Below are 27,560 nucleotides of genomic sequence, written 5' to 3' on the forward strand. Positions count from 1 at the left end.
CAGGACCAGATCTGATCGATCATTGATTAGAGATCAGGACGAGCAGCGTCAGCTTTAATGAGATCTTCCTTTCACTGATCTTCATGTTCTGAGGTGGTTGGTGGAACTCCTCCAGGTCTGAATTTTTCTGGAGTTCTTTAGATCTTTCCGTCCACATCAGGCTTGGTTTTCCTGTTCAGTCGCAGCTTTTTAGCAGAAACATCTGAATTTCATCCCCCTGGTTTTAATGGATTGTTCTTTGCAATGATTTTAATACTGATGTTCAAAAAATACATCAGCTGCTGAACAAAAATCACTCCTGCAGGTCCAAAGATGACAAATATTCAATATAAATATTAAATATTATAAATATGACATTTTATAAATCTAAATATGAAATTTTATAAATATTACATATTATAAATGTGAAATAGTATAAAAATTAAATATGATAAACGCCACACACTGACGTTCTAGACAGAACATCAAAGTCCTTGAAAGGATCACAGATTCACACAAAGATACAGCAGAAAAACTTTGGTGTCATCTTTGAAAAGTTCCTCAGGATCCAGAACCGCGGAGAGGAACCGATGTTCTGTTGGGTTCTGGTGCTGCTGGACTCCTGATGGTTCTGTTTGTCTGAATGGAAGTTGTCACCTTTACATCCGGACTCTTCTCTGGTCTACAGCTTCTGTTCTCACTGATCTCCATAATGTTCCTATTTCTGTTTGTTCTATTTGTGCTCCACCTGCCCTGCTGCAGTCGGAGATCACACAGGTAACAGGTAGAGCTTCACTCTGATTGGCTGCCGTGGTGCCTCTGAGCAACACAGTCTGAAAGAAAAGAGCTGACAGACAGGGCTTGATTCAATGTACTTTATTTTGAAAGTCTAACATACAGGAAGTTGAAAAGAGCGTGATCAACAGTCTCACATCTCTATAAAAAAATCAATACATAACTGATCAATATCTCACTCAAATAAAAAAGTTCACATTTCACACAATCATCAATAAAAATGATCATTGATCAACAAGCATGGAGCGGGGCCATGGAGAGGGCGGGGCTATAAATAGGGGCGGAGCATGGCTAATGCCAGCAGGGGTGGGGCTACACCTGCACAGGTTCTATTTACACACAGTCAGCTCTTTAAAATGACCACATCCACTGTGATGTCACAGCATTCTGTGACATCACGACGGCGTTCAGCTTCAGTTTCAGACCTCTGACCTAAAAACTCCTAATTAACACGACTCAAGTTTCATGTGATGTGAAGCGGATTAGTTTCTAGAGAAACATGATCATCTGGATCTGTTCTGGATCACCTCAATCAGTTCTGATTGATTTCTGATAAATTTCTGCCATCTGTCAACTGATTGGCTGAAATATCTGAAGCGTAAAACTGTCCAATAAGAAGCTGCTGCTGGACCTCCTCTGAGCTCTTACATCACTTCCTGTGGCGAGACGTCCTCCCTGGTGGACTAGCTAGACTAGCCGACTACTGTGCACAAAGCCTACAAGATAGACAGAAAGACAGACAGATTAGAGGGTGAGACAGGAGGACTGAAACTGACCGACTAGCTTCATGTTCATGAACCTGAAGTGATTAATTATTGTCTCAGCTGAAGAAACGTTAGACGTTAGTTAATATCCAAACTGTAATCAGCTGTCGATAACCTTCTGCTCATTCTGATTAGCTTTAGACTTTATTATAAAATTATTATAGAATACAGAATTGAAATATATGGAATTATTTTTATTTACTCTGTATTATAAAGGTTCCTGTAAGGCTCCTATAAAGGTGCCTAAAAGGTTCCTGTAAGGTTCCTGTAAAGTTCCTCTAACGGTTCCTGTAAAGGTTCCTCTAACGGTGCCTGTAAAGCAGTGGTTGGCAATTGGTGGCCCGCGGGCCAAAACTGGCCCGTCAGGAATAATATCTGGCCCGCCAGATGTTTTTGAAAATTTGATTTATTTTTTCAATGTTTGAGATTATTAAAAATGAAGAATCGATCGCACCCATATACCGTGTTTACACCCACTGGCTCCAGGAGCTAGTGCTAGTTCAGAGCTTAGTTGTTTCATTCTAAAAACCAGTTTGCGTTTCCACTGGCACGGAGCCAAGCCAGTCTGCCACCGCGACACGAAACTTGCGTGGTCGGCTGCTGCCGGGCATTTCTGCGTTCGCGCTACTGGTCTGACACGGTTGTACCAGCCAGATTTCACTGAGCAACAGTGTGTGCAAAACATGTGTGTGTCTCGGGAGGCATTTTTAATACATCTGTGATCAGAATTGAGACGTGTGTCCCAAGCAGCAGCGATCAGCTGTAGAAGCTCCGCTGCTCGCGGTATCACCCCCCCACAGAAACAGAAGGTGAACAGAATCAGTTTCGAGTCAGAAGTTCGACTCTGTCCTCCACAGGTTAGAGTCACTCAGCTGTGAACTGGGGGGCATCTTTAAAAACTGGTTTTATCAGTTTACCTGTCTGTCTACTTGCTGTCTATCTGTCTGTCAACCTGTCTCTCCACCTGTCTGTCTACCTGTCTGTGACATCATAATACATCTGTATTATTTTCAGGTCTGCTAATGCTAATGCTAAGGCTGATGCTAACGTCCTTCCAGCTGATGCTAATAGACGTTCACCTGGTGACAGTTCTCAGGTGTGACTGGATCTCACTGACTAGCAGGTGTTTGTGTTCACGTCTGTTACCACGGACACATCGCTGTTTAACTGAGTGTGCTCCTCATCAGCCTGGAGACCAATCATGTGACTGATCACATCATTAGTGGCATCTACAGGCCTGGAGGTGGAGACACACCTGCCCTACAGGTGCACAGGTGTGTCACACAGGTACAGAGATTCAAACAGCAGGTCGAGTTCAGGCAGGTAGAAGACAGACAGACAGAAACCAACATTCAAAGGTCAAAGAGGTCATCAGGAGGGCTCATGGAGATCACAGGAAGTTCACCTGGAGGTCATGTAGAAGTCACAGGTCATGTAGAGGTCAGAGGTCACGTAGAGGTCATGTAAAGGTCACTTCAGTATTTCTTCAGGGTTCAGTGTGGAGGTCAGATGGGGTCATTTGAAGGTCACTGTGGTCAGATGAAGGCCATGAGAAGGTCATATTCAGAGGTCATTCAAAGGTCATACAGAGGTCATGCAGAGGTCATCTGAAGTTCATATGTAGGTCATGGCACCTTTAGCACTGCTTTCCAGGAAGACTTTGATGTAGGAGGTGGGAACGTATCCCTCCTCCTCCAGGTTCCTCCGCACTCTGGTCCAGCCGTCACCTTTGTCCTCCTCCACGACCGAAAGTAGTTCACCCTCCACCATGGACAGAGTGCCTTCGTTCTGGCCTGCAGACGATCAGCATTTAAAAAGAACAAACCACACTAATCATTATTAACAGACATGGTAAATGGACCCTGTGAGGACATCGAGAAGATGAAACATGATTTGAAGTCTTGTGTTTTTGATGGATCTAAATAGAGGTTTGCAGGTAGATGAAGCTGATTCCCTTCCAGATGTCCACTGTTTGCCTGACTGATCATTAAAGAGTCCAAAGTTTATCGCCTGCTGACCCTCCAACATATAGAAGGCCTTAATCCGACACTCACCTCGTGCTGTGATTGGTCAGCTGTGTGCAGGTGAGAGAGGCACTGAACAGCTCTTTATGATTCCCTACCAAAGGCAACCCTGCATACTTTCAAGGAGAAACTTTCTCTATTTTGACGGCAAGAATCATCTAGTCAGTCCTTTCAGACTTCCTGTTTCCTTCGGTGTACAATCCAGAAGTTTTGACCACAACTTGAACTCCAAAGTGCACCAAATCAAAAGCACCCTAACCCTTTATTCTTATTGTTCTTATAGTTTCGGTCTGGAACAGGTGCACAATACATTTCACTTTGCATTATACTATGTATGATTGTGTTTGTGATAAATGAAGGTCTTGAATCTTGAATCTGCCCTGCGACAGACTGGCAACCTGTCCAGGGTGTCCCCTGCCTTCGCCCGAGTCAGCTGGGATAGACTCCAGCACCCCCCATGACCCTAGTGAGGATAAAGCGGTGTATAGAGGATGGATGGATGGATGGATGGATGGATGGATGGAATCTTGAATCTTGAGACAATACCTTGAAATGGGTAGAGAGACTTGCAAGTGCCGATACTTGGTAATGGTTCTTCATCATCAAAGTCATCATCAAACTCTGAACTGCGAGACTTAAAGTGAAGTTCAGCACTGTGGTCTTCAGTGTAGCTGCCGTCAGGACTGAGGACAGACAGACAGACAGAATCACGAATCAATGAACTGTCATCACTTATCAAGCATTACTGACAGATCATCAATGACAAGACAACAACCAGTCTGTGATCAAAAGTCAATAACCAACACTTAATCAGTAATCAACAACCAATCAGTAATCAATTACCTATCAGTAATCAATAACCAATTAGTAATCAATAACCAGTACCTCTCCCTGCTGGCAGGGCTGCGGTTGTCCAGATGTTTCAGGCTGCTGCTTCCTGGAGTTGTTGCCGTGGAATTATTCTGTCTGCTGCTGCTGTGTTCGCACAACCTGCTGTCAGCGTCCGACAACCACACCTGGAGGGACACACACAGATATATATATATATACATCCATCTATCATCCATCTATCATCCATCCATCATCATTCTCCATCCATCAATCATCCATCTATCATCCATCAATCCATCATCATTATCATCATCCATCCATCCATCATCATCATCATCATCATCCATCCATCACCATCCATCCATCATCATCATCATCATCCATCCATCCTCCATCCATCCATCCTCCATCCATCCATCCATCCATCCATCCATCCATCATCGTCATCCATCATCCATCATCATCATCCATCCTCCATCCATCATCATCATTCATCCATCCATCCTCCATCCATCATCCATCCATCCTCCATCCATCCATCATCATCATTCATCCATCATCCATCCATCATCATCATCATCCATCATCCATCCATCCTCTATCCATCCATCATCATCATCATCCATCCATTCATCATCATCATCCATCCATCCATCCATCCATCATCCATTCATAATCCATCCATCCATCCAATCATTATCCGTCATCCATCATCCATCCATCATCCATCCATCCATCTTCTTCCTCTTATCATGGGTCGGGTCATGGAGGCAGCAGATGAAGCAGGTCATTCCAGATGTTCCTCCACCCAGCAACACTTTCCAGCTCTTCCTGGAGGATCCCGAGGCGTTCCCAGGCCAGATGAGATATATAATCCCTCCAGAGGGTTCTGGATCTACCCCGTGGTCTCCTCCCAGGAGGATGTGTTCAGAAAACCTCCAAAGGAAGTCTCCCCGAAGGATATGAATCAGATGTCCAAACCACCTCCACTGGTTCCTTTAGAGGTGAAGGATCAGCAGCTCTACTCTGAGCTCCCTCCAGATGTCTGATCTTCTCCCCCTATCTCTAAGACTGAGCCCAGACACCCTACAGAGGAAGCTCATTTCAGACGCTTGTATCCACGATCTCATTCTTTGGGTCACTACCCAGAGCTCCTGACCATAGGTGAAGGTTGGAACGTAGATGGACGGTAAACTGAGATCTTCTCCTTGAGGCTCAGCTCCCCCTTCTGCATGATGGTTTGATACAACATCTTCATTACTGCTGACGCTGCTCCAATCCTCCTGTCCATCTCTAGCTCCATTTTCCCATCACTACTGAACAAGATCCTGAGATACTTGAACTCCTTCGCTTGGGGAAGTAACTATCCCCAACCCAGAGGGAGCAATCCACCGGTTTCCATCGGAGAACCATGACCTCAGAATTGGAGGTTCTGATCTTCATCCCCACAATTTCACACTCGACTGCAAACTTCTCTAGTGTTGCTGAAGGTCTGAGGAACCAACAGAACCACATCATCTGCAAAAAGCAGAGATGTAATCCTGAGGTCCTCAAACCAGACACCCTCCTCACCCCTACTGATCCTTAAGATCCATGAAGACCACAAATAGGATCAGAGAAAAGGGACAGTCCTGGAGGAGTCCAACACCCACTGGAAACATGTCTGACTTTGTGCTGAGTATGAGGATACAGCTCTCACTTTGGTTGTTCAGAGATCGAATAGTTCGTATCAGAGAGTCTGGTACCCCATACTCCCTCAGTACCCCCACAGAGCCCCTAAGGGGACACGGTCATAGACCTTCTCCAGATCTACAAAACACACGTAGACTGGCAGGTCCAACTCCCATGACCCCCTCAGCAGCTCCACAAGAGTAAAGATCTGATCCACCGTTCCACGACCAGGATGGAATCCACATTGTTCCTCCTGGATCTGAGGTTCTACAATCAGTCAGATCCTCCCTTCCAGCATCCTAGAGGAAACTTTCCTGGGTTGGCTGAGAAGTGTGATACCCCGGTAGATGGAACTCACTCTCTGGTCCCCCTTTTTAAAAATGGGAACCACCACCCTGGCCTGCCACTCCACAGGTACTGTACCCGATGTCCACATTGTAGAGATGTGTCAACCAAGACAGTCCAACAATGTCCAGAACCACCAGCATCTCAGGGAGGATCTTGTCCAGACCTGGAGCCACCGAGAAGCTTCTAAACTATCTCGGCGCCCTCTACCATGGATATGGATGAAGACTCCCCCAGGTCTTCAGGCTCTGCCTCCTCCATAGAGGACATCTTTACCAGGTTCAGGAGTTCCTCAAAGTGCTCTTTCCACCGTTTGACAATGTCCACAGTACAGGTCAACAGTTCTCCCCCCCGACTGTAAACAGAGACACCCAGAGACTCTAAGAAGGCCGAATACTCTGAGCTGCTGTTCGGTTCGTAATAACAGTCAGTTTTTCTCTCAGAGAGGCGAGCCTCTGGTTCTCCAGGGAGAACTCCTACAAATATATATGTATATCTAAATATACAATACACACACGTGTGTATATATAGATAACTATATCTGTGTGTGTGTATATGTAGATAAATACATATGTGTGTGTACTACCTGGTTCCTCCTCAGCTCCTCCTCCAGTCGCATCAGATTCTGCTTCACTTCTTCCAGTCGAGGCTCCACACTGCCGGCATCGCCCATCTGAGGACTGCGTTCATAAACCTCCCTCATCTTCAGCAGAGCGTCTCTGCAACAACACACACAACCGTTACTACATAACAACACACACTGTGTGTGTGTGTGTGTGTGTGTGTGTGTGTGTCCATGTTTTTGCTACATTGTGGGGACCAAATGTCCCCACAACTGTAGAAAAACCGAAAACTATGTCACTTTTGGGGACCTCATTTGGGTCCCCACAAGTTTAAACAGTGTTTTCTTGGCCGTGTTGTTGTTACTGAAAAAGGTAAAAGTGCAAAAACGTTTCTTTAGGGTTAGCCATTGTTTTGGTCTGGGTTAAGGTTAAAGTTAGGGTTTGGTTAAGGTTAGGGTTAGGGTAAGAGTTAGGGGTTAGATATGAATGGGAGTCAATGGTAAGTCCCCACAATGATAGCAAGACACACACATGTGTGTGTGTGTGTGTGTGTGTGTGTGTGTGTGTGTGTGTGTGTGTGTGTGTGTACCTCTGCTCCCTCTCCCTCTGGATCTCTTGGTTCATGCTGTTGATTCTACTCTGTAGTTTCTTTCTCCTCTGTTCAGGAGGCAGGTGGCTGCAGTCAGCAGGACTGGATCCCTGAAACACATCCGCTGTAGATCTGGTAACTATTTCTATAGATCACATATCATGAGGAACCACTGCCTCCTGAAATGATTCTTAAGTGTATCTCCTGTCAGTAATCAGATTACTTCTGAGTAGAACAGCATTTCCTCTGATGATCAATCATAAACAAACTCTTTACTCAGATGAAAGTTTGCTGAAGAACACGAGAAGAAGCCTGATGGATGCTGGAGAACATTCTTTGGTCAGATGAAGATCAATGAGTTGGGCTCAGATGGCGTCCAGATGTTTGGTGAGAACCCGACCAGGACTACCACAGTCCTGACAGTGAAGCACGGAGGTGGGAGTGTGATGATCTGGGGCTGCATGAGATCAGAAGGTGTTGAAGACATTTCTAGATGCAGCATGAAGGTCTGAGGAGGAACCAGAATACTGGCTGACCAGATGAAGAAGAGGAACATTCCATCAGGAGAACATCCAAAGAACAACATCACACCAGAGCTTCTCCAGTAGAGCCAAGGGGAACCAGGACCTGGAATGTGTGAGTCCTGAAGCCAGCAGAAACTCTGAGGTGTTCTCCAGAGAAAGGTAGAGCAACACAACCCCTCCAGCAGAGAGCAGCTGAAGAACCCAGAGAAGAATATGTCACAGCCACAGCCAGAGGCTGTGATTAGTGACAGTGCTCTCTCTCTTTCCTAGGTGTGCATTGGCACAGAGCAGGTGTAGCTGACTGGTGATCAGCAGATCACATGCAGGTGGGAGTCATCTAATCATCTACCCAGCTCCTCCATAAAACCAGAGGCCAGTCTTCATTCGATGCCTGACCATGAAACATCCTCCAGTTAGTTCTGCGAACTGTTCAGTCTGAGCCAACTTCTAGTTCTTGCAGTAATCCTGTTTTCTCTGTTTAGAATGGACTCCTGCCTGCTTGTGTCACCTGGATCTCCTGTTTCCACCGTCTGTCTGGGTCTTCACCTGGCTGGATTGCTTGGCTTCTGCTGGTTCTCTGGTTCTCTGAGGATTCCTGTAGAACACACTTGCTGCCAGCCACGCTACTGTGAACACTAGCCATGCTACCCAGGACGCCAGTCCTCCAGTCTTCCTATCCCGGATGATAAACACACCGCCACTGGCTACCTTTACATCTGCGAACAACGCGCTCTCCCTGGTCGAAGCCTGCCCCCCCCCAAGCCAGACATTCTCCCTGACACCGTCAGTTAAGTTTCCAAGCCCTAGTAATACCAGGCTTTGTTATTTGAACCAGTTTGTTATGTCATTGCAGCTAGTTGGCTTTTCCATGTACTCTTCTGGATAGAACTCTGGTTTAATATTGTAGTCTCTCGGGTTCGCTTGTTATCATTTCTAGTTACAAGTAAAATCTTTAGTCTTGGGGCTTCTTGTCCATGATTACTGTTAGCCCAGTATTCTGTCTTCTGTTTTGTTTTTTTCCAGTTTAGTTGTTCTCCTGCCTTCGTGTTACCATGCGTGGGTTAACTTTGATTTGTTTTGTCCTGTTTGTGTAATTAATCCTCCTACCCTCCAGAGGGTACCTCGTTCAGTTCCCCCTTCTGTGGTTTAGTTTGTATATCCGTTTCCGGTTTTTCTGTTGCTGCTTCGCTGTTGTAGTCCTTTGTATTTTTCCTGTGTTGTAAATAAAAGCATGATAAAACCTTTACTTGTCTGCATTCTCATTTCCTGCATTTGAGCCTCTGTACCTGCAGTAACAGAATGTGAGAAGAAATGAGGACTCTGGTTCCTCCATGTTGAGGAGGACTGAAGGAGGAACCAAATAACCTCACCTTAGTTCCATGGACTTCCTGCTGTGGAGTCTGAATTTAAATAAGCTAAATCTAAACTGTAATCTGATACTCTACTATTGGAAGTAATCTGATTACTGTAAGGGGTTACAGTTTAAACCATTGGGCAATGATATTTCACAGGAGTGAAGTCACTGCTGCAGACTAAATATGGATCACAGTAAGACACACTGCAAACAGTAAACATCAGTTAGAACACCTGGACAGGTGAGATACTGACCAGTTTCAGGGACAGCTGTCCAATCAGAAAGGAGAGCATGAAGGAAACACAACAAACAGATTATAAGCGACCACTACAAATATGGATTCATGTATTGTGGTGTTCAGGTGTTGGGTGGTGTGTGCAGGATGTGGGTATGATTCCCAGTCTTTTGCTCAACAGGTCTTCAGTAGGGTTCTGAGGTTTGGACCCTCCAGCCGACCTTGGAACATGACAGAACTAAAGCGGTACCAGCTCGGATGTAGCTTGGACTTAAAGGTCCAGTCAGCTGTTGGAAACCAGGATGTGCTGATGAATATCTAGAACAGATGGGAAGCTACTAGAACATCAGGCCCAATGATGGATGATCCACCTCCATACTAACCAAGAAGCAGCTAACAGAGCTAAGTTTCAACACAAAGAGGAACAAACCACTGTCACAGTTGGAACTAGAAAGGAACCTTCCTGAACACCAGCAGATCCCGAGTTTACCCCAGTAGAGGAGAGAAGTGCCAATCCACTATCACTCATAAACCTGCATCCACGGAGCTGAGGACGAGGTTGGTAGCCAGGCTAAGCAATGTCAACGACTGAGTAAGACAACCCAGCTCACTGACAAAGTCCAGTCAAGAGATGCTTGCAGATGTTAACACAGCACTACTATCAATGCTACCATCAACACAGAAATAAATGAAGTCAGACTGTCTCCCATGGAGGAGAAGGCTGAAAGTCCACAGGGACGTTAGTCAGTTTTCAGAAGGCAGAAGAGGACATGACAGACAGGTGCGGATGAAGTGAAGATATCCATCAGGGAGGCTTTAGAGACTGACAAACAAAGCAATGCTAAGGGGCTGGTGGACCTAAGAGTAGAACCTCCCAGAACAAGAATCAGTCCCCATCACCAAAGCAGACATCCAACAATGACTCTTAGGACCTGAAATGATACACTCCTACTGGCTGAAGAAGTTAACTGTGATTCCTGATCACCTGGTAGCACTGTTTCCTCCAAGCTGCTGAAACGGTCTCCGTGCACAGAAAATCTGTGCTGTGCACACAAAAAAAATCCAACCTAAAGTGAAAATAAAATAAACACATAATTCATTCTGTGCTATTTTTCAGTGTGAGTCAGTGAGTGACCGGCTGCTTCAGTCAATGATGCAATCCACATACGTATTTTTGCAGCTAACCGTCATTTACAGACGTCCTGATGTGCAGCCACCGCTGTTAGCTGGTAGCTGGCTGGTACAGCGTGCTAACGTATCTAGTCATCTATATATCTATGCTTCTCCGTGTGTCCTGTGGCGGATTTCCTGCTGTTCCCGCACGTTTCAAAATGTCTACACCTGAAACTCCACCACATCCAAAGAAGCAAAAATGTTTGCAAATGTACTGACGTGAGTGGGAAGACTGGAACCCCTGGTAATGGGTACAGGGCAAACTGTGTTTTCTGTTGCTCATAGACGAGCTGAAGTAAGACAGCATCAGGAGACCAACATGTAAGAAACATGAGAACAGAGAGAACCAACCAGCAGCTCACAGTTTATCATCATCTGATCATCTCCTGAAGTCCACATGGTAAGAGACATCATGATGAGTTTGTGAATTTACAGATTATGCTTATAATCATGCTGATGTGGCCGTAGACTCTACAGGATTTTAGTGACTCAATAAATGCCTATGTTTTATTTAAATGCTTTTTAGTTTTCAATAACCATTTAATAGACTATATGTGATCAATAATCATTTATTTAATAGCCTATATGTGATCAATAATCATTTATTTAATAGCCGATATGTGATCAATAATCATTTATTTAATAGCCTATATGTGATCAATAATCATTTATTTAATAGCCGATATGTGATCAATAATCATTTATTTAATAGCCGATATGTGATCAATAATCATTTATTTAATAGCCTATATGTGATCAATAATCATTTATTTAATAGCCGATATGTGATCAATAATCATTTATTTAATAGCCTATATGTGATCAATAATCATTTATTTAATAGCCTATATGTGATCAATAAATGGCCTTTGCCTGTCTAAAGACAAACTCACTCAGAACTCTGATATGTTAACAGTACTAAATAAATCTATAAATAAATACACACATAAATGAGTTAATACATTAACTGTGTGAAGAAAAGATTCATATTTACTGTTTAAGGTGATGCCACATATTTTTAGACATAACCTGTTATAAAACCCTACAATTTTTTTAGTTCTGTGTTAATAAAGCACTTAAAGCTTTAGGTATGGCTAAATCCTTTGTTCTAAATTAAATAAACCACTCCTTGGGTGGTTGTGTCCCGAAGTTCAGTAAAGTTGGAAAGATATTCACAGATTCAGACTTCCAGCATCAATAACTCATTAGATAAAGGTTGTAAAACATAAACGATGCCTCTTTCCCATTGTTGTAAGGCAGATGATGTGCTACAAGCCCAGTTTTATCTAAAGCAGCTGTCTTTCAAGCTGCAGAAATAGCACGGGTGTCTATGGAGGGAACAGGAACCGTCTGCAACAGCAGAGACAAAAATATTCAATAACTTCACTCTGATACGTTGTAGTGTCACCAGAATCACTGCAGCCTTCAACTGGCTGCTGCTGACAAAGTGTTTTAACAGAAATGTAAATGCTGTAATGTGGTTCTTTTAACAAACATGTAACTTGGATGGATGGATGCTGGTGTGACCACAGTGACACGTCTGATGGTGCTCACAGTGGTCCAAGGGAACGCTCAGGGAGTTTGTGTGTTTGCTCAGACTCATGAAAAATTAGAGGGAACACTGCCTGGCAGCCTGGTTAGCCAGTCAACTCTGTTTTAGCCAGAGTTGACTGGCTAAAATAGGCCAGGACCATCCTGATCATAAAAGATCTCCATAAGAGTGCAACACCACTGAGACAAAGAGACTTCCGTTTGGTGAACATGTTATACTGTCTTTCCTTAGTACTTGTGCACTATACACATAATAACATTCAGTCCTGCTAATGTTGTTATTTTTTATTATTATTTTATTTTAGATTTTTTTGTATATGAATATATATATATATATAGCTTATTTATTCAGTTATCGTAATTTATCTTTGAGTTGTCCACTTTCACATTTAACTTTTGTCTTTAAACTAAGAGGTCAGTTTGTTGGTCTCGGAGGGTTGTTTTTAGAGAGAAATTATACTGGGTTTTTTTTATGTTTTGTGAGGGGAAAAAAGGAAAAAATGTTGACTATGCCCCAGTTGAACAAAATGTCTTGAATTTGCTAAATAAAATATGTTTAAAAAAAAAAGAGCGCAACACCTTTGAACTACTGGCCGACATCCTGCCTCTCCACAAAATGGAAGTTACTCTCAGGCATCACAGCTGCTAAACTTTGGAGACAATTGAGTCCATATGTGACCAAAGCTCAGAAGGGCCGGGAAACACCACCAGAAAGTTGAAGCACTAGCTACTGGTTAGCAGAACAGTCATTTAGACTCTAAAACCGGGCAGGCCAGGATGATCACTTCTGGGATTAACTACAACAAAACCTACGGCACAATTCCCCACTCATACTGGAGTGTCTGGAACTATACATGACTAACAGGACACTAATGACGTTCGTCTAGAACTCAGTGCAACTGTGAAGAACAACACTGAAAGACAACTCCAAGGCCTTGATGAGTCTCCTCAGTCAGATCATCTCAGTGGCTACAGGTAGCCTACAGGTTCAGAAGAGATGCAAGTATCAGCCATCTCCTGCACATGGACATCATCACGCTGTACGCCAGCACTGAACATTGGCCCACTGATCCACCTTAGCAGGACCTACTGCGAGGACATCAGGATGTCCCTCAGAATGGATACATGTTGCCTCATGGTGGTAAAGAGAGTTAATATAATCAAGACTGTGGGCTGGAGTTACCACAAGGCAAGAGAGCAGACATACAGGCCAGGTACAGGCACCTGGTATCTGCTAACCCAATGGGAACCATGAGGACGATGCAAGGCCAGCCACACCAGATACCTGCAGAGGGTAAGACAGGTGCCGAGAAGACAGCTCAGTGGAAGGAACAAGATCCAAACCAACAACGTATATGTTCTACCAGACATTAGGAACCCAGCAGGAGAACAGACGATCAATACAGAAGATGATCACAGCAGCACAAGAACAGGCTCTGAGCAGCAGATCCATAGAGGCAGGAGGTCCACCACAGCAGACAGGACCTTAGGTTGCAAAGAGGTCCCTGAGACAGTCCAGCACATTGTAAGATCCTGTCGCACTTCAGGTTCCACAAAGAAGTACCAGGAGCTGAGGGAGCTGGAAGAGAAGGGGAAGGTGAAGATCAAGATGGTCCCAGTGACAGCAGGAATGCTAGGGATGAACCCCTGAACGGGGACAGTGGCTCCAGTGGGTTTCAGGTACAACATCTGAGGTCTCTGTGTAGAAAAGTGCCATTCAGGAACAGCTGATAGACTGAACCTTCCCAGAACACTGGTAGAGGACCTGATCTGAAGGAGGACGCACACCACCATATATATATATATATATATATATATATATATATACATATATATATATATATACACATATGCAGACAGGATGTGTTGTACTTTACCCCTCTCTTGAGACTGCGAAGACACTGCTTCCTGGTTCTGGAGCCAGAGGTCATGAGGTCATTCAGCCGCTGTGCGATTGGCTCTCTGGAGGCTGAGGGTGGAGACTGAGGACTGTTGACCACACCCCCAGGTGAAGGTGAGGTCGGGGGTGGAGGTGGAGGCTGCCGAGGGGAGGACAGGAGGGTCAGCAGCTGGAGAGAGAGACAGGTGATCAGTGCAGTCTGCCAGATAACTTCTACCAGGTGAGTCTGTATCTGTACTGTGTGTGTGTGTGCGTGTGCGTGTGTGTGTGTGTGTGTGTGTGTTCTTGTACTTGCTACATGGTGAGGACCATTTTCTGCATTTAACTATCAAAGTGAGGACATTTTTACAAAGTGAGGACATTTTGGCCGGTCCTCACTTTGAAACAGCCATGTTTGAGGGGGAAGACTTGTTTTTAGAGAACAGGTATGAATTGAGGTTTGGTTAGGGTTAGGGTAAGGATTAGGGTTAGGCAATCAGTTGTGATGGTTAAGGTTAGGGTAAGGCTCTAGGAAATGCATTACGCCTATGGATGTCCTCACTAAGATAGAAGTACAAACATGTGTGTGTGTGTGTGTGTGTGTGTGTGTGTGTGTGTGTGTGTGTGTGTGTGTGTGTGTGCATGTTTGTGTACCTTGTTTTTGCGTAAGAAAGGCCACAACTTCCTGCTGTGTCTCCGGCCTTCAGTTCGGTTGTCGAGGTAACTGGATTCAGAGATGCTCCGCCTCATTGTGGCGCTGTAGTCTTCAAACTCAACATCCCCTGGAGGGTCAAACCCTGATTTATACACCTCCACCACCTGACCGGTGTCCTGCACACAGAGTAACACCTGGATATGAGCTTTATGTCCCTCAGTGCTGCCTGCAGGACACCAACACAGAGCGACAAACACCTGTCTGATGCTGCTTCCTGTAGCTAATGCTAACCCTGCAGTGAATAGAATAGAATAGTTTATTGTCATCATACATGGCATGACAAAAATATGAATAGCTTCCACTGTGCGGTGCATAGCAACAAGCAATGAGAAATAAAATATCAACATTATATAATAAATGTAACCCTATAGCTAATGCTAACCTTGTAGCTAATGCTAATGCTGCAGCTAGCTGGATGGATCCAGAGATGGTGCTGAACAAACAGGAGGACATGCCTTTAACTTTGATCCTCCATCATCAGCTCGAAGCTATTCCACTCTTGTGATGCCAACAGAATCACATCACTGAAGCATTGCTGCTTCCTGTAGCTAATGCTAACCAGAATCACATCACTGAAACGTTGCTGCTTCCTGTAGCTAATGCTAACCAGAATCACATCACTGAAGCGTTGCTGCTTCCCTGTAGCTAATGCTAACCAGAATCACATCACTGAAGCATTGCTGCTTCTTGTAGCTAATGCTAACCAGACAGTAAAAATCACAGGTCCAGTTCTGAGTCACAACAACACAATGGGGCAAATCACACCAGCACCACTAAAATTCCACCATTCTCCACACCAAGAAGAACAAGATGACATGGTCATCATATCCCCCGCCACATGTGATGTCTATGAGTCTATATACAAAATAGTGATCAAGGGCCATAACTTTGTTAAATATTGGCACAGGTCTCATTTTCAACTTGATCAAGGTGTCCATAGTGTTGAAGCTAACACTAAATTTGTAATCCTAGCTGTAATAGTTTACGAGGAAAGCTGTTTCCCCTTCATCTTGGACGGGCACGGACGGACGGATGGACGGACGGACGGAAGGCCAAACCCTATATCCCCCTTTTCCACTTCGTGGAGGCGGAGATAATAAACCAGTTATGATATGTTTTCCAGACAGAAACCTTCATTCTTTAGAGTACATGCACTTTTCTAAGGGAAAAAACGGTAGTTAACGAGTTTAAACTCTTCCCATCTGCAGTCTCAGTCTGAAGAAAGCTAAAGAACCACCTCCTTCACTGAACACCTTTAACTAGACAGACTGCAAAAGAGAAAAAAAGAAAAAGAAATCCTGTCACCTCCCACACTGCCTGTAGACACCAACGTTTCACCCAGAACCTGTTTCCATGGTTCTTTCTCTCCTGGACTAGATCCTTGATGTGGTGGATTTCTCTCAGACGTCTTTGGATACAGAGTTGGATCAATGAAACTGTAGAACAGTTAGCTATAGCTATGAGGCTAACTAGCTAACATAGCAGCTGTTTCAGGAACATTTCAAGATGTGAACATTGTGATGTGAACAAAGTTGACCTAAAGAAAATATAATCTGGCTCAGCTTTGGTCAGAACATTAAAGATGCTTGGTTGGCAAATCAGGACACTGTAGAGACACGTTCCGGGTGTGTTAGTTTGTACCTCTGAGATTTAGGAGCAGATTATTGCCAAGCATACCAGCATAAAATTTAGTGTGGAGCAACATCAAATCTGTGCTGGACAAACTACCAAACCTCCACCAGAACTGAAAGCTTGAAGCCCACGGGAGACTCACCTTTCTGGGCTGGATGCTCTCAGCAGCGTCCATCATGGCGTCCAGACAGCGACTCACAACAGGAAGAACTTCCTCTCTGCCTCAGCTGACGAAACGCATCGCTTCACGATTCGCTCGATCCGCCTTTCTCCATGTCCTGGATACGCTACAAAACACAAAGATTTATACAAAAGAAAGCTGCACCACAGACCATGTATACCTGGTATATAACTGGTACCAGTGTGTGGTACTGGTGGTTACTTGGTATATAACTGCTACCAGTGTGTGGTACTGGTGGGTTACTTGGTATATAACTGCTACCAGTGTGTGGTACTGGTGGGTTACCTGGTATATAACTGCTACCAGTGTGTGGTACTGGTGGGTTACTTGGTATATAACTGGTACCAGTGTGTGGTACTGGTGGGTTACTGGTATATTACTGGTACCAGTGTGTGGTACTGGTGGGTTACTTGGTATATAACTGGTACTAGTGTGTGGTACTGGTGGGTTACTTGGTATATAACTGCTACCAGTGTGTGGTACTGGTGGGTTACCTGGTATATAACTGGTACCAGTGTGTGGTACTGGTGGGTTACTTGGTATATAACTGGTACCAGTGTGTGGTACTGGTGGGTTACCTGGTATATAACTGGTACTAGTGTGTGGTACTGGTGGGTTACTTGGTATATAACTGGTACTAGTGTGTGGTACTGGGTTACCTGGTATATAACTGGTACCAGTGTGTGGTACTGGTGGGTTACTTGGTATATAACTGGTACCAGTGTGTGGTACTGGTGGGTTACTTGGTATATAACTGCTGCCAGTGTGTGGTACTGGTCAGTTACCTGGTATATAACTGGTACCAGTGTGTGGTACTGGTGGGTTACTTGGTATATAACTGGTACTAGTGTGTGGTACTGGTGGGTTACCTGGTATATAACTGGTACCAGTGTGTGGTACTGGTGGGTTACTTGGTATATAACTGCTACCAGTGTGTGGTACTGGTGGGTTACTGGTATATAACTGGTACCAGTGTGTGGTACTGGTGGGTTACTTGGTATATAACTGGTACCAGTGTGTGGTACTGGTGGGTTACCTGGTATATAACTGTACTAGTGTGTGGTACTGGTGGGTTACTTGGTATAAACTGGCTACTAGTGTGTGGTTACTGGTGGGTTACCTGGTATTATAACTGGGTACTAGGTGTGTGGTCTGGTGGGGTTACCTGGTATATAAACTGGGGTACTAGTGTGTGGTACTGGGGGTTCCTTGGATATAACTGGACATGGTGTGTGGTACTGTGGTGGTACTTTGGTATATAAATCTGGGTACCAGTGTTGGTACTGGTGGGGTTACCTGGTTATATAACTGGTACCGTGTGTGGGTACTGGTGGGACCTGGTATATAATGGACTAGTGTGTGGACTCGGGGGTTACCTTGGTATATAACTGCTACCCAGTGGTGTGGTTACTGGTGGGGTACCTGGTAATTACCAGGGACTGGTCTGGTAAACGCAGTGTGTAGGTACTGGTGGGTTACTTGGTAATATTAACTGGTTACCATGTGGTGGTACTGGTGGGTTAGCCTGGTAATACTAACTGCTACCAGTGTGTTGGTACTGGTGGGTTACCTGGTATATAAACTTGGTACCAGTGTGTGGTACTTGGTGGGTTACCTGGTATATAACTGGTACCAGTGTGTGGTACTGGTGGGTTTACTTGGTATATAACTGCTACCAGTGTGTGGTACTGGTGGGTTACTTGGTATATAACTGGTACTAGTGTGTGGTACTGGTGGGTTACTTGGTATATAACTGTGCCAGTGTGTGGTACTGGTCAGTTACCTGGTATATAACTGGTACCAGTGTGTGGTACTGGTGGGTTACTGGTATATAACTGGTACCAGTGTGTGGTACTGGTGGGTTACTTGGTATATAACTGCTGCCAGTGTGTGGTACTGGTCAGTTACCTGGTATATAACTGGTACCAGTGTGTGGTACTGGTGGGTTACTTGGTATATAACTGGTACTAGTGTGTGGTACTGGTGGGTTACTGGTATATAACTGGTACCAGTGTGTGGTACTGGTGGGTTACTGGTATATAACTGCTACCAGTGTGTGGTACTGGTGGGTTACCTGGTATATAACTGCTACCAGTGTGTGGTACTGGGTTACTTGGTATATAACTGGTACCAGTGTGTGGTACTGGTGGGTTACTGGTATATAACTGGTACTAGTGTGTGGTACTGGTGGGTTACTTGGTATATAACTGGTACTAGTGTGTGGTACTGGTGGGTTACTTGGTATATAACTGGTACCGGTGTGTGGTACTGGTGGGTTACTTGGTATATAACTGGTACCAGTGTGTGGTACTGGTGGGTTACCTGGTATATAACTGGTACAGTGTGTGGTACTGGTGGGTTACTTGGTATATAACTGGTACCGGTGTGTGGTACTGGTGGGTTACTGGTATATAACTGGTACCAGTGTGTGGTACTGGTGGGTTACTGGTATATAACTGGTACTAGTGTGTGGTACTGGTGGGTTACCTGGTATATAACTGGTACAGTGTGTGGTACTGGTGGGTTACTTGGTATATAACTGTACCAGTGTGTGGTACTGGTGGGTTACCTGGTATATAACTGGTACAGTGTGTGGTACTGGTGGGTTACTTGGTATATAACTGGTACTAGTGTGTGGTACTGGTGGGTTACTGGTATATAACTGGTACTAGTGTGTGGTACTGGTGGGTTACCTGGTATATAACTGGTACTAGTGTGTGGTACTGGTGGGTTACTGGTATATAACTGGTACCAGTGTGGGTACTGGTGGGTTACCTGGTATATAACTGGTACTAGTGTGTGGTACTGGTGGGTTACTTGGTATATACTGGTACTAGTGTGTGGTACTGGTGGGTTACTTGGTATATAACTGGTACCGGTGTGTGGTACTGGTGGGTTACTTGGTATATAACTGGTACCAGTGTGTGGTACTGGTGGGTTACCTGGTATATAACTGGTACCAGTGTGTGGTACTGGTGGGTTACTTGGTATATAACTGCTACCAGTGTGTGGTACTGGTGGGTTACCTGGTATATAACTGGTACCAGTGTGTGGTACTGGTGGGTTACTTGGTATATAACTGGTACCAGTGTGTGGTACTGGTGGGTTACTTGGTATATAACTGCTACCAGTGTGTGGTACTGGTGGGTTACCTGGTATATAACTGGTACCAGTGTGTGGTACTGGTGGGTTACCTGGTATATAACTGGTACCAGTGTGTGGTACTGGTGGGTTACCTGGTATATAACTGGTACTAATGTGTGGTACTGGTGGGTTACCTGGTATATAACTGGTACCAGTGTGTGGTACTGGTGGGTTACTTGGTATATAACTGCTACCAGTGTGTGGTACTGGTGGGTTACTTGGTATATAACTGGATACTAGTGGCGGTACTGGTGGGTTACCTGGTATATAACTGTACCAGTGTGTGGTAGTTGGTGCTGGTCCTGGTTGAACTGGGTTTAAAACTGGTCACATAGTTCTTTCCTGACTCTTCAGCAGCTGGTTGTTTGCTGCTGAGCTGTCTGACGTGCCTGAAGAGGAGAACAAGTTGAAACCAGCCACATGTGATGGTGAAATGTCATGCAGAGATGCAGAAAGGAAGCATCTGTCAAACATGTAGCTGAATATAATGAAAAAATGAGGACGTTTACCTTCAGTGAGCAGCGCTGAGACACAAGAAACAGGAGTTCAGATTAGTTCACAATGATCATTAGTGAGTATCAGCGTTTCATTCATGCTCGTACAATCATTCAAAGCTGTGTGGCGATAACCAGTAACAGAAAAACCAGTATGGTGTGCTGCTCTAATCGCATGTCTCATGTCTATTGTTCATACGTGTTGTATCTGTGTGTCATGTTTCTACCTTCTCTCCGTCCGTCTTGCTGTCCAGGTCGATTCTGTCGGAGATGTGCTGAGCTCGCTCCGCCTCCTTACGTCACGCTCAAAGCGACGTTTACTCTGCAGGACATCAGAAAAACAGAACAGAACCTTCACCTGGTAGGGACAGGTTTCCTGAGGAGTTGGGTCAAAGTCAGGTGAGGGTCGGTGTGGGTGGGCAGTCACTTACAGACTCCAGCTGTTTCCAGGAGCTCTCAATGTGCTGCTGGGCACGGCGGCCATCTTGGAATGCTGCAAGGACACAAACTGGTCAAATTGGTCAACCGGTCAAACTGAACTCTGTACTATGGAGAAGGAGCTGAGGCTACTTGAGGTTAACTCTGGATTTCGGATCAGGGCAGATCTCCAAGGTAACTGATACTGAGCACCTGAGTGACAGGTTCTAAAACACGTCCTCCTGACCAATTAGCTCTCGGCTTCCCTGTGGGACGTTCTCTGAGACATTAATGTTCACCTTCAAAGGGTCACCTCATCCTAGAACAGAGGAACCTTTGTCAGAGCTTGCACTGAGTCACTTAGTGGTTATAATTCTGCTGAAATGTTGAAGAAAGTAAATATTTGTTGTTTATGTTTTAAATAAAGTCAATATTTAATGTTTGCTATCTTAAGAAAGTAAATATTGTTGTTTACTCTTAACCCTTAAGCGTCAGTCAATTCCAGCCATTTCAGTACAAAAAAATCGCTAATATTCTATTTTAAATTTTAAAAATGACGGGAAAAATACAGGAATATTGGACGCACATCGCGAGGTGCATTTCCTTGAAAACGACCGATTCGTGGATTTTATACCGACTTCAGGACATGTTTTGGACAAAATAGTTATGGCTTGTGTTGTCTGGATGTAAATATAGGTTGGATTATGGCGTTTTTTTGGAATATTTTATCTGGCTGGTAATAATGAACCGGAAATGTGAGTCGCGCTGTTGTGCGTGAAGCCGGTATTAGAGAACGGATGGATGATATTTGTTTTTGTCGACAAATGTGTTTTCTCACCCCGCTGTGGTAATCACATCTGAAAGTGGTTTATACCGGCGGATTTATGAGAATCTAAGCTTTCCATCGGCGTATAGTGTTTGTATAATCGGGTTTGCAGCCGTCGGACATTCTTGAAATTCCTATGCAAATTAGTAGGTGTACCGCCGGCGGTACACCTTACGACGCACTGAAGCGTAAAGGGTTAAAAAGTAAATATTTGTTATTTTTTAAAGAAAGCAAATATTTGTTGTTTAAGATAACATAAGATAAGATAAATAAACTTTATTGATCCCACAGTGGAGAAAGTTCAATGTTACAGCAGCTCCAAAGGAGAGAAGAGTTTAAAGACAATACAGAATAAATAGAAACACACAGTGCAAAAAATGCAGAGAACATTATATACACAGAAGATGTTTTTTAAAGACCATTACATGAAGTTGAAATTTTTTAAAGAAAGCAAGTATTGCTGTTTAGTTTCTTAAACAGCAGCTAAAAGAATAAAAATGACAGAATAATGAATATATCCCCACAAAAACAGTGTGTCATTATTTTCTACATTATTCTCATGATGTTTACTGTTTTCGATGAGCAGCAAACATCTGTACTGTGTTTCTCAAAACATGTGTTCTATCAATATAAACTATAAATATAATACTATGATACTTCAAGCCTTAGGTCCCGTGGAGCTTGGTCGGGCACAGCCCGAAGAAAGTAACACGGGGCCACCGCCCAGTAGGCCACCACCTACAGGGCAGGGAAGTCAGGGTCGGGTGCTATGTCCACCGGGCAGTAGGCAGGAGCGAACACCTGGCGGAGGACCCTGTCCGTAGGGTTTTCAACTCCCACCTCCGGAAGAGTTGGGGACATGGATTCTGAGTGGTCCATGTTCAAAGCCTCCATTGCAGAAGCGGCTGCTCGGAGCTGTGGTCTGAAGGTCACTGGTGCCTGTTGTGGCGGCAATCAAAGAAAAGGAGGGTCTCGGGGGTCTCCCGAAGCAGCTGTCATGTACCGGTTGGGGCAAAAGGGCGGCAGCTGTGGCAGTTGTGGAAGCTAAAACTCGGGTGTGGGAGGAGTTCGGGGAGGCCATGGAGAAGGACTTTCGGTCGGCCTCGGGAAGTTCTGGCAAACCATTCGATGCCTCAGGAAGGGGAGGCAGGGTTTCACTCAGGTTGTGTACAGTCGGGATGGAGAACTGTTGACCCATACTGTGGATATTGTCGAGCGGTGGAAAGAGCACTTCGAAGAACTCCTGAACCCGGTAAACACGTCCTCTATGGAGGAGGCAGAGCCTGAAGACTCGGGCGGCTCTTCATCCATATCCAGGGCAGAGGTCGCCGAGGTAGTTAAGAAGCTCCTCAGTGGCAAGGCCCCAGGAGTGGACGAGATCGGCCCTGAGATGCTGAAGGTTCTGGACATTGTTGGACTGTCTTGGCTGACACGTCTATACAATGTCGCGGTGGGCATCGGGTATCTGCCTGTGGAGTGGCAGACCGGGGTGATGGTCCCTATTTTCAAAAAGGGGGACCGGAGAGTGTGTGCCAACTACCGCGTTAACGCACTTCTCAGCCTCCCCGGGAAAGTTTACTCTAGGGTGCTGGAAGGGAGGCTCCGGCCGATAGTCGAACCTCGGAATCAGGAGGAGCAATGCGGATTCTGTCCCGGTCGTGGAACAGCGGACCAGCTCTTTACCCTTGCGGAGCTGCTGAGGGGGTCATGGGAGTATGACCTGCTAGTCTACATGTGTTTTGTGGATCTGGAGAAGCCCTATGACCGTGTCCCCCAAGGGCTTTGTGGGGGGCACTGAGGGAGTATGGGGTCCCGGGCTCATTGCTACGGGCCGTTCGGTCCCTGTACGACCAAAGTGAGAGTTGTGTCCGCATACTCGGCACTAAGTCAGACATGTTCCAGTGGGTGTTGGACTTCGCCAGGGCTGCCCCTTGTCTCCAATCCTGTTTGTGGTTTCATGGACAGGATTTGAAGGTGCAGTCGTGGTGGGGAGGGTTTTCGGTTTGGGGGCCTCAGGATCACATCTCTGCTTTTTGCGGATGATGTGGTTTTGCTGGCGTCCTCAGACCATGACCTACAGCACACACTGGAGTGGTTTGCAGCCGAGTATGAAGCAGTAGGGATGCAGATCAGCACCTCCAAGTCCGAGGCCATGGTTCTCTGCCGGAAACCGGTGGATTGCTCCCTATGGGTTGGGGGTGAGTTGCTTCCCAAGCGAAGGAGTTCAAGTATCTCGGGATCTTGTTCACGAGTGATGGGAAAATGGAGCGAAAGATGGACAGGCGGATTGGTGCAGCGTCAGCAGTAATGCGGGCATTGTACCGAACCGTCGTGGTGAAGAGGGAGCTGAGCTGTAAAGGGAAGCTCTCAATTTACCAGTCCATCTACGTTCCAACCCTCACCTATGGTCATGAGCTCTGGGTAGTGACTGAAAGAATGAGATTGCGGATACAAGCGGCCGAAATGAGCTTCCTCCGTAGGGTGGCTGGACTCAGCCTTAGAGATAGGGTGAGGAGCTCAGACATCCGGAGGGAGCTCAGAGTAGAGCCGCTGCTCCTTCGCATCGAAAGGAGCCAGTTGAGGTGGTTTGGCCATCTGATACGGATGCCTCCAGGGAGACTTCCTTGGAAGTTTTCCAAGCACGTCCATCTTGGAGGAGACCCCGGGGTAGACCCAAAACTCGCTGGAGGGATTATATATCTAATCTGGCCTGGGAACGCCTCAGGATCCCCCAGGAAGAGCTGGAAAGCGTTGCTGGGGGAGGGACGTCTGGAACGACCTGCTTCGCCTGCTGCCTCCGCGACCCGGCCTCAGATAAGCGGAAGAAAATGGATGGATGGATGGATGGATTGTTACTTTGTTTGTTAGTTACTTTATTGTTTGTCAGTTTACTGTTTGTAAGTTACAATATTGTTTGTTAGTTACTTTATTGTTTGTTAATTACTATATTGTTTGTTCGTTACTTTATTGTCTGTTAGTTACTTTATTGTTTGTAAGTTACAATATTGTTTGTTAGTTACTTTACTGTTTGTTACTTACTTTACTGTTTGTTAGTTACTTTATTGTTTGCTAGTTACTTTACTGTTTGTAAGTTACAATATTGTTTGTTAGTTACTTTATTGTTTGTTAGTTACTTTACTGTTTGTTAGTTACTTTATTGTTTGTTAGTTACAATATTGTTTGTTAGTTACTTTTTGTTTGTCACTATATTGTTTGTTTTTTATTGTTTGTTTACTCACAGTCTTCCTCTCTGTCTTCAGCTCCTGGGTGTACCGAGTCAGTTCACAAGCGATCTGAGAGTTCAGGTTCTCAGCCAGTTCTTCCCTCTGGACCGCCAGTTCATTCAGCTGCTGGAGGGTCGCAGCAAAAGACAGACACCAGGTGTACCTGAAACAGCCAATCAGAGAGCAGGTGTAGCTGAAACAGCCAATCAGAGAGCAGGTACAGCTGCTCTGACCCTTGGATGGGACTAAATAATGCTCCATTGTTGCTGAAAAGCTTTTAGAATTAGAGTCTGGTTGTTTGCTGTGAAAGCAGCTGAACTGTGGATCTTTTAGAAGACCAGAAATGACATGAACGGTCCTGGAGACCACACAGGTCAGAGAAAGAGCAGGACAACCAGGAATGATGGAAATGTTGACGCTAAAGGGTTCCTGATGTTGAGAAGCAGCAAAGTTCAGAAAAGCAGCCGGTAACAGCGCCTGGTGTCACCAGACAAACATTCCTTCTTTTATGAGATGTGGGAATGTTCTGGTCTGCTGCTCAGCTACAGATCTCCTGATGTGCTCATTCTAACTGAGCCTGGTTCTACAGAGGGTTCCAGTCCTTTGTGTTTGGTTTCTCTGCTGGGCCGGATGTCAAAAGTGTTATCAACACACATTAACTCGTGTTTTCTTCTGCAGCTATAAGAAACATGTAGACTAACCTGCTCTCATCTTCTCTGCTTCTCTTTGGATGGTACTTCTTAGATAGACTCCTGCAGATAGACAGGTAGAAAGACAGAAAGGTAGAATTAAAGTAGAATTAAAGGTATCAGAAGCATTTAAAACTAGAAATCAAGTGGAAAAACTTTTGGGAGTTATAGTAATAATTTTATGATAGGTGGCAGGAAAGGTGAAATGTTACCTGATCTGTTTGGCGTAGCTCAGCTCGATGTCGGCTCGCTCTTTGACAAACTTGGTGTATCTTTCCAGAAAATCGATTCCCCAGCTGGTGTGTTTCTCCAGATTATCAAACTGGTCCTGAAACAAAAGACAGATACCAGACACCTGAGACCAGGTGTGAATCACCTGAGGGTCTACTGAGGGAGGAGACCAGGAATTCACCTGTGATCAGGTAATAATGACCTGTGATCAGCTGTTATGATCTGTCAGTTTAATTCTTGGATTAAATGTGAAACATGATCCTGAGTTGATCTCCTGATTATTGACATGATTGAATGATGTCACCTTTACATCATCAGAATCACGAAACGCATCAGGAGGCCAAAACAACACAATATAAAAACAATAATACTAAAAACAACAACAATGGTTAACAATAATGATATTAATAATAATCGTAATAATAATTATAAATGATAATAGCAACAATAATAACAATAAAATCATATAATAATAATAATAGGGTCGGGGGGTCTCCCTCGGTCGCGCGCTGCAGCATCATGGAGGACGCAGGGCGCGAGCTGCTGTCGTCACTCACCGTGTTGCTATGGCAGAGCAGACCGAAGCACGAGGGCCTCTCTCTCTCTCACACACACACACACACACACACACACACACACACACACACACACACACACACACACACACACACACACACACACACACACACGGTCACAGCAGCCCGTCCCCGGTTACCGGTCCGGTGTCCAGGTGTGGACAGGTGCACGTACCCACAGCTCAGTGCCCCAGTTGCAGCTCATGGCTCCGCTCTGCTGCTCGCGCTGCGGATCCTCGCGCTGCTCCGCCTTTCGGTACCGACGATCACCGGGAGCTGCTGCTGCCCGCCGCGTGCATCCTCACCGCGTCACCGGCCGCCTGTCTCCACTCCACCTGTCTGTCCGGCTCAGTCTGTCTGCAGTGGCACAAGCGGAGGACTCGGTCACGCGCAGCGCGTCTCCCTGGAGGACCCTTTGTCATCAGTGATGCTGAATGTGTGTACTGCGCAGACTCAGTAGCAGCCCCGCCCTGCTGTCACACATCACTGACTGTCCTGTCTGCACACACACACACACATACTAACTAGTGCTGTCAAACAGCAGATGAAACCACAACCGAACCAGAACGCCACATGTGGGGTGTTTCCAGCTGTGATCCGGTGTGTTTACCTGCAGCTCATTTGCATAAAGTAGAGCAGAGATTCCACGCATCCTGAAACTGTCCTCAAATGTCTAAACTAACCATCAGTGAAATAAAACCAGGACAGATTCAGCTGCTGCAGATTATTTCTCTCCTCAAATGATTTCAGAAATACTTTTCTCTTAAGTGTTTTTGTAATATTAGACCAAGTTTGCAGCCGAGCCGCCATATTGGTCCGGTTTGAAATCCAGGAGCAGACCAGGGCCCGAGTCGATGCGTTTGTCCAGTCGGGGGCAGGAAAGGAGCTTAAAGAAGGTGTTGAACACAGTTCACTGTGGAGGAGAAGCTTCTAACAGCTGGATCTGAGCACGCATGGTAACATTAGTGTTTTAGAAATAAAAGGGTAAAGTTTGTGGCCCAGCCGCTGTGATTATCAGACTCATCTGCAGGACTGTCAGCTGAAAGCTCGGTCATGTGACCACGTTGTGGTCCATTAGTGACCGCCCGCTTTTCGTGTGATGTTCAGATGCGGTGCGTTGCCGTGCGGGGAAAATTACACCTTGTAGACACACAC

General features: G+C 45.3%; 1 protein-coding gene and 1 long non-coding RNA gene across 25 annotated transcripts; both read right to left on the reverse strand.

Annotated features, from left to right (window-relative positions):
- Positions 1-840: 840 nt before the first annotated feature.
- fnbp1a (formin binding protein 1a) lies at positions 841-26,849 on the reverse strand. Its single transcript, XM_051951025.1, is given in 12 exon segments — positions 841-3,331; positions 4,109-4,245; positions 4,448-4,578; positions 6,996-7,128; positions 7,562-7,700; positions 20,691-20,741; positions 20,744-20,765; positions 20,875-20,936; positions 24,922-25,073; positions 25,612-25,662; positions 25,812-25,927; positions 26,581-26,849. Coding segments are annotated over 12 exon segments (1,203 nt in total). The 5' UTR covers positions 26,611-26,849; the 3' UTR covers positions 841-3,152.
- Positions 17,174-19,994, reverse strand: LOC127534815 (uncharacterized). Of its 24 annotated transcripts, XR_007943371.1 has the most exons (5): positions 19,874-19,887; positions 19,748-19,831; positions 18,672-18,713; positions 17,465-17,674; positions 17,174-17,383 (listed from the first exon to the last, which is right to left on the reverse strand). It is a non-coding gene; the product is annotated as an uncharacterized LOC127534815 (long non-coding RNA). The 24 variants fall into 24 exon arrangements; XR_007943368.1 differs by lacking the exon at positions 19,748-19,831 and having other exon boundaries at positions 19,832-19,952; XR_007943365.1 differs by lacking the exons at positions 19,748-19,831; positions 19,874-19,887 and adding an exon at positions 17,800-17,841 and having other exon boundaries at positions 18,672-18,790.
- Positions 26,850-27,560: the final 711 nt, after the last annotated feature.

This window comes from Acanthochromis polyacanthus, chromosome 7 (assembly GCF_021347895.1).
Source record: "Acanthochromis polyacanthus isolate Apoly-LR-REF ecotype Palm Island chromosome 7, KAUST_Apoly_ChrSc, whole genome shotgun sequence".
NCBI classification, from domain to species: Eukaryota; Metazoa; Chordata; class Actinopteri; family Pomacentridae; genus Acanthochromis; species Acanthochromis polyacanthus.